Source organism: Solanum stenotomum, chromosome 6 (genome assembly GCF_019186545.1).
Source record: "Solanum stenotomum isolate F172 chromosome 6, ASM1918654v1, whole genome shotgun sequence".
NCBI classification, from domain to species: Eukaryota; Viridiplantae; Streptophyta; class Magnoliopsida; order Solanales; family Solanaceae; genus Solanum; species Solanum stenotomum.
Window position 1 is genome coordinate 48,422,560 of NC_064287.1, and position 11,056 is coordinate 48,433,615.

Consider the following 11,056-nt stretch of genomic DNA (forward strand, 5'->3'; position numbering starts at 1 on the left):
GAGATTATTCATCTTGAAGGATGATTTTACAATGAAGAGAACTGGGAAAAATTGACTTTGTCCCTAAGTTAGAGTTCCTAAATTTTCTCTAATGAACTCCACATAATAGACAACAGGGATACATACACAATTTCTCCTCTTTTGAGGACTTGAGCACAATTGCATATTGCAAAACCAGTAAAAGGGAAGGGGAAAAAAAGGCAAAACTGAAAAGGAAATTCCTAAACGTATTAGTGTACTATATGTTCTTTACAACATCGACCTGATATCCAAACAACAACGGAAAGGAAACACAGTTCGATTCCAGATGAATCAACACCATTAGGCCAATCTACTTAGTTCGCGACTTTACACCACACAACCCATAGAACTAATACCATTCTCATATAAAGGACTCCAAGCTACATGTCAATTGCTCAAATGTACTCATTTGTTAATGCCTCGGCTACCCAAATCAGCTGCAGCTTGAGCCGCTTTACTTAGTGCACCAGACATCCAAAGAGCTCCTTTGGAAAAGTAGCTACTGTTGACAACAGCAGTTGCAGCAGAGATGGCAGTTCTACCTGTAGCTGAAACAGCTGATCTGGTGGTATCTGATATGTGATACCTCTGATCCACGGATCTAGCCACTTCAACCCCGGCACAGAACTTGTCAGTGAGGCCGATTCTCTCACTTAAATCAGCAACCTTGGAGACTGCAGTTGCTGAGAGCCCATGAGATTCGTCAAAAGCTTTGGCTTTTCCCAATGCGCCTTTTCCAAGAACATACCCTTGAGATAGCATGGTTTTAACCACATCTTGAGTCAATGTTACAGCTTCCCCAGCAGAAGAAACAAAATAGTGTCCTTGGGAATCCTGCTGGATATATAATTCCACTCATTAGAAATACATACCTCACCATTCATACCGCAATGAGTAGATAGGAAAGCAGGAGGGAGAAGATCATACACTTGAATGACAGTCTTCTTGAGGTTTCCATGATGAATGATTCCAATAATCAAATTCATCTTGATAGTGACCCCATCTGGTTATGCACACACGTTGATCCAAAATGGCAGCTCCCTGAAAGAAGAGTGAGCACTACTATGTTATCTCTAGTACACACTATCATAGAGCAAAATAAGCTAATTGTTTATGCTCTGAACTAGAGATATATAAGAGATGAGCATAAATAACAGTTAAGTTCGCAGTTGTAAAACCACCCATTACCTCTTTGCTCGCATTAGATAAAATGCAAACAACAGCTTCCCAAAGTTGTATCATTTTTTAAGATAATGTAGTATCAGCACGACATCCGGCAGATAAAACTATTTTGAATTCACACACTATGAAACACATAAGGGAAGTGAAACAGAATGCACTCAGTTATACACCACATAGAACCAGAATTAGCAACTGTCAAGTTGAAGGGGAAATACAATTGTAGGCTGCTAATTCTGAGACCTAAACCTTATTTACTATGTAGTACACTAGATCAATAAGCAATCTGAAGGAACTTACACTCAGTAAGACAGCCGTTTCCAATGCATGAGGATTTCTAAACGTAACATAGGCTGTACTTGCATGTTCACCAGCTCTGCATTCACAACCACGAGCAACACTCAATCAGTAACCAAAATTTTATATGCAGTAGCTGAAGCAAAAAGAAGGAATGGAACACATGATGTATGTTGTGAGACCGAGAAAGTTCCTCAATTACATGATTAATCATCAGTAGAATAACAACTGAAATAGTAATGTTGATGGCAAGAGTCATTTGTAAACAGTTTGGTGGAGTAAAAGCTCGCGCAATGCGATAAGAGACTTCAGTGGAGCTCAGAGCTCCACCATGATTTCTTCCAATTTCAATTGAAATAGGGGTTGATAAAGAAAAGACTCTGTAAACAGCTCTAATCATACTTTCGAAGGGCAAAAAGAAAGTAAAGAGTACCATACGTGAAATTCTTGCAGCTCTTTATTTGCTAGAGGACATTGCAACAATAACGAATTCTCAGAATAGACAATGTGAATTAGAGCTCCAGTTTTCCCAGAAATCAAATAATTCATGTCACAGACAAAACCAAATTATATAAAGAGACATAGATGCCTATCACTGACAACCAAATGCTTACTTTCTCTACAATAACATACATTTTCAGAAGAGATCAAAAAAGGAAACAGGATAATAACAAACCAAAAATTAGTGGCAGAAAAACTTGTTAATCGATCACATATCAATCTAAGAATATTACAAAAGATTATCATTTGTAGTGTATGTAAAATAAAATTGAGGGGTGGGTTTGAACTTGAGGAATTGGAAGGAATTGAAAAAAAGAACAATACAGATAGATACATTTATTTTGGAGATCAAAATATATTGCTCTACTCATAATTTCCCTTCCAATCTTTTCCCTTTCTTTTCGTTTTAAATCATCATCACAGAAATATAGGGTATGATTAATAAAATTGTAATGTAATCCCACCTGACAATCTCAACATGTTCAATTGCCCCACAGAAACCAAAGAACTCCTGAACATCCTTCTCAGTAGCAGCAGGGGAAAGACCTGTAACTTCTGCTGTATAACCCCCTGGATTCATATCTGCTGATTTAACTCTGCTTCATGGACAAATTACCAAGAGCAAAGAAATTAGACATCAGATAAAGCAAAGTTTGTACAATTTAGACCATCAACTACATCGGAACCCAAACTATCAGGCCTGAGTTAATTTGTGATATATGCATGATACGAGTATAAATTCATAAACACCAAAAAAGGGGAGAAATTAATTACATTCACGCATCTAGTCATCTCCCGTAAGAAGCTTGCAAATTTAATAATATACAAAAAGAAGAAATCACACTAGAGTCTAGACAACTGCTAGTGTTAATTACACCAGGCGTACTCATCAAAGGACCAAAAGGGGCCTATGATTTTCATAACAAAGATGTCATTATCACATTATATGCCCCCATATTAAGAAGCGACAAAATGTCCATCGAACAGTCAAACCAAGCAAAGCACAATTTTATCAAACAAAAGCTACACTATGTTACAGAATCTGGTTCAGATTAATCAGAAAATGTTGGAAAGAAACATTTTTGAGATCCTATTAAGAGTACTAACACTAAATCTCCAACTTCAATGCTTTTAAACATATCCCACTGGCTAAAGAAAACAAAAGTACTCAGGATCGAGCAGTCAAAAAATGCCCAAATAGAGAAAATACAACAGATTATTAACAAGTCAACAATATATTCAGACTAATTGATAAAAGTCTCCCAATCTAGCAATCAATAGATCGACTTATACAGCAGGTTCAAAAAACAAATTAATCTTTTGTTCCCCCACACAGTAACATCCATATTACATATAAATGCTTTTAGTACAATATTTTCTTGCTCACTAATCAAAGGCAACCCAGTGCACTAAAATTCCAACTACACACAGGACCCGAGGAAGGACCAGACCACAAAGGTTCACCTTACGCATTCTTACCCTGCATTAGAGTCAGTTTCCACAGCTTGAACCAGTGGCTTACTTATCAAACACTGAAAAATAAGTAAGAACCCCGCTCGTTTTCTAAACAACATTTTCCTTAGTACCAAATATACCCCCCAATACACGATTTCTTTTTATTTTTTTAGAAGGTAACATAACAAATTTTGATTTTGGTTCACCCCATAAGTTCAGTTTCATTTCTTTTCAGAATTAACACTACAATTCACAAGAACAGCTTCAAACCCTAACTACTAAAACCCAGAAACACCTTCTGCAACATCAAAAAACAAATTAATCTTTTCTTCCTCCACACAGCAACATCCATATTATGATATAAATGCTTTTAGTACAATATTTGCTTGCTTACTTATCAAAGGCAACCCGGTGCACTAAAATTCTTACTACGCACAGGACCCGAGGAAGGACCGGATCACAAGGGTTCACCTTACTCATTCTTACCCTGCATTAGAGACTGTTTCCACAGCTTGAACCAGTGGCTCACTTATCAAACACTGGGAAATAAGTAAGAAACTGACTTGTTTTCTAAACAACATTTTTCTTAGTACCAAATATACCCCCAATAGAGGATTTATTTTTTATTTTTTTAGAAGATAACATAACAAATTTTGATTTTGGTTCACCCCATAAGTTCAATTTCATTTCCTTCATTTCCTTTCAGAATTAACACAACAATTCACAAGAACAGCTTCAAACCCTAACTACTAAAACCCAAAAACACCTTCTGCTTTTTCTTAATAGCAAACAACTATAATGCTCAAACTACCAACAATTCAAAACCAAACTTTCCAATTACCGAACCATAAACGATCTAAACAACATAATTATGAATGAAATAACACGATTTCTACAAATCAAACAATAATTCAGCAAAACAATCCAAACTAATAGCACTCCAATTTTCACTTTTTTCGAAAAAAATCACACAATTTACTGAAAACACACACAAAAAAAAAAACTAGAGATCAAAGTTGATAAATGTAATTGATAAAGCTGATGAATAAATCTAAGAATATACCTTCTCTTGTATTGAGATGAAAAGTGTGAGAGAGAGGAGTCGGTATGAAAACTGCGAGTGAAGTTGCTTTGTATTCGGTAGCGTATATATGAAGTATCTTTTGTTGGTGAGCGCCACACTTACACAGGTTTAATCAACTTCTTCAATCATTTTATCTTTTTTAAGTTTACACACTGTGGTATCGAAATTTGATTAAATTTAAATTTGTATGGATATTTTTCTTAGCATTACTAGATAAATGAGTCGTATAGAATAATTTCATGTACCCTTTCGATATATAATATATGTCATAATATAAGTAATAAGATTATAGTATATTCATCATTAATTTATATTTTTATAACAATAAAAAATAATGATAATAAAATAGGAAATTTTTTCATTCTTTATTTTTTCTTGAATTGAAGTAAGATAACATTTGCTGATTTTTTTTAAAAAAACATTATTCGAAAAAGAATGTGATAAAAAAGAAAATAAATAATATATTTATTTGGCTAATGAGCATTTTTGACCCCATTAAATAACAATAAGAGCATTTTTAGACCAAACTACAAATGGCAAGGACATTTTTGGACCAAACTACAAACGGAGGGAATTGTTTCGCATAGTTTAAACGCATTTTTGAACAAAAGTATTGACGGTGAAGATATTTTTAAGCCAAACTATAAACGGAGGACATTTTTATTCTTTCCACATAGTTTAAGGAAATTTTTTACCCTTTTCTTTTTTAAAAGAAATTACTTATTATTATTTTTTCTAACATTTGTTAGTAAATGCTATTTAATCATTTAGATTATGATTTGTTTCAAATAAGTAATTGAACAAATGATTAAAAAAATATTAGATTCATGCGGCTAAATTTTTTTTAAAATTACTAATATTGATTAAATAGTCAAATTAATTACGTAAAATATGTCATAATAATTAAAGAGAAGAGATTTGACATATATAAGTGTAAGTAATACGTTGCAAAGAATAGAATATTGATTTTCTCTGCATTATTTTAATTTTTTTTTTTCGTATAAACACATTGTTTTTGTTTTTTAAAACGAAACACACACTTCAAAAAAACACAAATTTGATTACATATCATGTATCACATACAAACAAACTACATTTCTTATCCTAAAACATCAAGAGCTGCTAAAATATAACGCGAATACTATACTATAGCAAAAAAAAGAAAGATGGAAAAATTGTATATAATAGCAAACTATTAATTTAAATTAAATGTCATAACTATAGTTTTATTTAATTGTACTCCGTAGCAAACTGTTGTTATTTCGCCTCTCTCCCTGGTGAATCTCGCTCGCCACTCTCGGCAGTCTCTCCCTCGCCTCTCTCGCTTTTATATAAACGCAAATGTATAAAATGTGTTTGTGTTTGTATAAAGCGAGAGAAAATTATATATATACATATATTTTTGTTCCCCTCTCTCCCTTCTCCCAGATCTCGCTCGCCAATCTCTCCCTCGCCTCTCTCGCTTTATACAAACAGAAATGTATAAATTGTGTTTATGTTTGTATAAAGCGAGAGAAAATTGTATATACACATGCAAATACATATATCTTCGTCCTATACACTTATAATTATACAATACAAATATTTCTCTACCCAGTTCTCTTTTGTCTTTCTCTCTTTCTCGCTTTATACAAACACAAATTATACAATTGATTCTTTTGTATATGTATACCGAAACATATTATACAATTTCTTCTTTTGTATATATGTATAGCGAAATAGTCAGCTTCTTTAATTTGTATATATGTATAGCGAAATAGCCAGCTTCTTTTGTATATATGTATAGCGAAATAGCACCAACATAGGTTGTGGTGCACTGGTGGGAGTACTTCACCCTTAACTAGAGGTCTCGAGTTCGAGCCCTGGGTATGGAGAAAATCTTCTTGGGAGCGCCACCCCCGAATGGACCCTGCAGTGCACGTTTCGGATTTAGTCGGAGCTCCAATGTGGGCTCTGGACACCAGGTGGAAAAAAAATAGCGAAATGGCCAAACATAAAGTTTGTTATGGAGCGCAATTATGCAAACTATAGTTATAGCATACAAATATGATTTTTGTGTTTGCTATATGTGAAAGTTGCTCAAAAAAGATTTAAAAAATACAAATAAAGAAGGACTCATGAGTAACAACAAGTTTTTATTATTAAATATGATGATTTTTAATTTTTATTCATTTAATGAAAATTTGCTATATGTGAAAGTTGCTCAAAAAAGATTTAAAACATACAAATAAAAAAGGACTCAGGAGTAACAACAAGTTTTTATTATTAAATATGATGATTTTTAATTTTTATTCATTTAATGAAAATTTGTGTGTTAAGTATCTTTATTTATGACTTGATTCGTTCGGCATAAGTTTAGAGAATTTTATTTTGTTAGAATAAATTCTATAGGAATTAAGTTATGTGGTATAAATTGTGCAGTATTTCTAGGACTTAATTCGCTCAACATAAGTTAAGAAAACTCTTGACTCGCTCAACATAATTTTTTTAAGAATTAAGTAATTAATGTCTTTTACGGCATAATATATGATTCTAAAACTAAACTTTTATCTCTTTGGACATAAATTCAATAGGAATTAAGTTATGTAGTATGACATATCTTGTGGGTTTTGAAACTGAATTTATCTTGCCTCACTTTAGGAATTAAGTTATGTAGTTATGGCACATCTTATTGATTCTGAAATTGAACTCTTGTCTCACTCGACATAAATTCCTTAAAAATAAAGTTGTGCAGTATGACATAACTTGTTATGAATTTTGTGGCATGCTTGTGAGATATTATATCGTAAAAATATAAATTTATGCTCCACAAAAAATTATTTGTTATTCAACTTTAGAAATAAGTGTAGAACTCCATGGTTTTCATAATAATTACACAATATATGTTGGTGTGACATTTAAATATTAATAAAAAATATATTATATGTCACATTATATATCACGTTATGTCTATTGGTGGACATTACATTTGTGCCTTTTTACTCTCGTCAATTGTGGAAGAAAGTGGTCATTAGCTTTTTGGTAACTTATGTAACCACCAACTCTTCATTTCACCCATTATTCTATCTTTATGTCTTGTAACTTATGTAACATTTGAGTCATTCATATGGCAAATTTACTACCTACTATCTTCCTATTCATTGTAAGGAAGTATTCATCAACTATAAATAGTGTGGTATTCCTTTGTGTTGGGTAGAAGTAGAAACAACAAGAGATGTACAAGAAAATATAGAGTGAAAAATTAGATGAGTAGTATTATATTGAGTTTATATTGAGGTTAGTATAGTGAAAGAGAGAGTTGAGACATAGAAAATATTCTAAGTCTTCAACTATATTCACTATACAAAAGAGAGTGTTTATATGTTGAAGAATGTGTTCTTTTTGTGGAGCTTTGGACTCTTCAACTAATCCGGAGTTGCTTGAGTTGTACGACGTTACGTTGTTGGACTGTTGTATCCTAGAGGGGACAAGTCAAGAGTATTACTACTGGATCGGTGTAGATTATGTCGCAGTGGCTTGAATCTCCTTAACAAGAGCGAGATATCCGTGTCTTAGCCTAAAAATTTATTTATTCATTTTTGTCATTTTATTTCAACTGTAATTTATTGTATTTGTGGTATATTACACCATGAAACAACAATAACATATCAATGTAATTCACAAATAGAGTGTGAGAAAAGCAGTGTGTACGTAATTTTTATCCCTACTTTAGGAGGTAAATAAGTTATTTCTGATAGTAATTAACAGCCTACATGGATGAAGAAAACTAAAGCAAAATACTAAACAAGGCACGAAAAAGTATTCTGAAAAAGGAAATAATACTACAACAATATATATAATACGATAATCGAAGTACAAGAAATATAAATAGTAACAGAAATTGAAAAAACAAGAAACTACAAGTGTAATACTATGACTAACATTTACTAGTATGAAAGAATAAGCGAGACAACATCCAACTACTAACTAACTTTCTACCTTAATCTATTGTCTTCCATAATCTCCTATCTAATATCATGTCATCAGCAAGCCGAAGTTATACCAATATATCTTATCTAATCACCTCTCTCTATTACTTCTTCAGCCTACCTCTACATCGTCTGAAATCATCCATAGCCAAGCTCTCAATATACGCTCTTTAATTTGCATTTTTACGGCAGTATTCTCTAATTTGTTTCTCCCTGGTGCAGAGTGTGCATAGAGGTTTGTCATCAAAGATATGGTCACCAAAGAGCTAGGAATATGTTGGGCTTTGGACCCGTTTGGCCCCAAGTTTTATTTAGGAATATTTAGAAAAAACTTGGGAAAAATTGCGTTTGGCCACATAACTAGGCAAATTTTTTTGCCAAGAATCTCAAGTTCCCAAATACTAGAAAAAAACTGATTTTTGGGAATTTGGGAACCTTAAAAAATTTAAAAAGTACCCCAAACTTTTATATTTTATAAAAAATACTCATCATTTATTACTTCCTACTAATATATATATCTATAGGAATAGTTTGTTATTATCTCCTCCGAAAAAGTTTGAGCTCCAAGCAGTGATGAAATATTCAATGAACATGAACGTGATGATATCGTTACTGATGAAGATGACAAACAATCGATTCAGAGTAACAATATTATTTCGTCTTCTCGGTCATCTGATCTAGAAATGAAAGCTTGTTGGAAAGAGATTGTTCGTAGAATGTGGGAAGATTATATAAAGGAATAGTTTGTTACTACCTTCTCCGGAGGTTGTTATAACCGAATCAATGACAAGTTTGACTATGCATTAATGTGTTGCTCTTGTCTATATTGTTATTTTGTTGTTGTTGATTGTTATCAATTATGTTATAAGGTTATTTTTAACGGAACATATTCATTATAAATAGATAATACAAACTTATGAGTATTAATAGTTTTTAGAATTTATGGGTATAAATCATATTTGAAATAGTCAAATATTAATTTATTTATTTTTTTTGGGGGGAGGGGGGGCTAGGGCCAAACACAGGGCATTAACTTTGGAAAAACTTGGCCCAAGTATTATTTGGCAAAAATACTTGGAAATTTGGGGTCAAATGCTAGCGAAGTCTCCTCTTTCTTTATTGTTTAATTTGCCTTCACAAACTTGATAATGCAAAGTTTTTCTTGTCTTGATACACACAAAAATGAGGCTAGTGATTACTTTTTTTTTTTGGATTTCCCATTCGGTGTCCGGAGCCCACATTAGAGCTCCGACTAAATCTAAATCGTGCACTGCAGGACCCATTCGGGGGTGGCTCTTCCAACAGAATTTTCTCCAAATCCGGGCTCGAACCCGATGCTAGTGATTACTTACATACACCAAAGTCTATGTTAATCCACTGAAATATATGTGATACTTGTTTGTATATTGTTATAATGCAAAATTTTTCTTATTTTGATTCTATTTATAATATGTTTGTTGAAGGTAAAAAACTTATAAAGCTCAATGCCATATTAAGTACTACCTTACTTATGGCACTTGGGATGGGAAACTATTTTGCATAGGAAAGCGTTAGAAGGGATCGAGAAAATCATATCTTCAAAGCTCATCACTTCAATAAAGACATTGAACTGAAGATCAAGCTGCTCCTCAAGCTTTTCTAATGAATCCACAATAGTGTGCTTTTGTACATGTACATGAGGATTAGGCTCTTATCTCTAGTTTCTTTTTAGTAGCCCATGAGTAGTTGACACTTGTTAGGGAATCGTATTTTAGTGTGAAGTTTCTCTAGCTACTTTTTGGTATACTCCTTGTATATATACACGATTTTCCTTCCTTATATTACAAAAAAATCATTGTTGTTGCTCAATTTTTTTTTACACTGGTGCTAATTAAACTGATTCCTCAACTGAATTCACTAATAACTAACTCTAATCTTGATTTTCTAACCACTCTTTCCCCTATATACATGACTTTATTTCTCCTAGAGACAAAATTTGGTAAACATGTGATGTTCTTGTACGAGACTACTTAGTATGTGTGTCTATATTAATTAACCCTTGGTAAAATTACATTAAATAATAGTGTTATAATTTACATATATCATATTTCAATATAATGTATAGAGATATAGATCATATACCTGCAGAATAACCAAAATGGTTGTAAAGGGTAGATGAAAATACTTCAAATTCATAAATATTTTAATTCTTAATTAACACATCCCCTACTCGAATTCCTACAATTTTTGTCCTGTTTTTCACTCATAAGGATGCCTCGATTGACTTCTTGGGAATTGAAAAGCTAGTTCCTATATACCACGCGCACTGCCCGTATGCACCCTTGTTGCTTATAGAAGGTAGATCGAGAAGTTCAAGCATATATAGTCGGAGAATATGTACTGGTTGAAGTTGTAGGGACATCGACCACCTAATATGTCGCAATTTTTGTTATCAATGTTTTGACAATCCATCACAAGTACATATATAGATAAATATGCATGCATCTATTAGTACTTTTAATAAATTTACTGACAATGTATACTATAAGACGGGGGGGGGGGGGGGGGGGGG

At 32.9% G+C, this 11,056-nt stretch overlaps 1 protein-coding gene across 4 annotated transcripts; it reads right to left on the reverse strand.

The window, feature by feature from the left end:
• Positions 1-221: 221 nt before the first annotated feature.
• LOC125868290 (binding partner of ACD11 1) lies at positions 222-4,635 on the reverse strand. Of its 4 annotated transcripts, none has more exons than XM_049548925.1 (5): positions 4,517-4,635; positions 2,463-2,594; positions 1,501-1,576; positions 949-1,062; positions 222-858 (listed from the first exon to the last, which is right to left on the reverse strand). In XM_049548925.1, the coding sequence occupies exons 2-5, from the start codon at positions 2,576-2,578 to the stop codon at positions 427-429; spliced, it is 738 nt and encodes a 245-aa protein (XP_049404882.1). In that variant the 5' UTR covers positions 2,579-2,594; positions 4,517-4,635; the 3' UTR covers positions 222-426. The 4 variants fall into 4 exon arrangements, with proteins under 4 accessions (XP_049404882.1, XP_049404885.1, XP_049404884.1 ...); XM_049548928.1 differs by having other exon boundaries at positions 222-855; positions 2,463-2,580; positions 4,517-4,632; XM_049548927.1 differs by having other exon boundaries at positions 222-855; positions 4,517-4,617.
• Positions 4,636-11,056: the final 6,421 nt, after the last annotated feature.

Bases quoted from the DNA above. Each gene is read 5' to 3' on its own strand.
- LOC125868290 (XM_049548925.1), bottom strand. From the start codon at position 2,578: ATGAATCCAGGGGGTTATACAGCAGAAGTTACAGGTCTTTCCCCTGCT. The intron at 1,577-2,462 runs GTGGGATTACAT...TTGTGAATGCAG, and splicing joins GAACATGTTGAGATTGTCAG to AGCTGGTGAACATGCAAGTA. The intron at 859-948 runs GTATGATCTTCT...TTATATATCCAG, and splicing joins AAGAAGACTGTCATTCAAGT to CAGGATTCCCAAGGACACTA.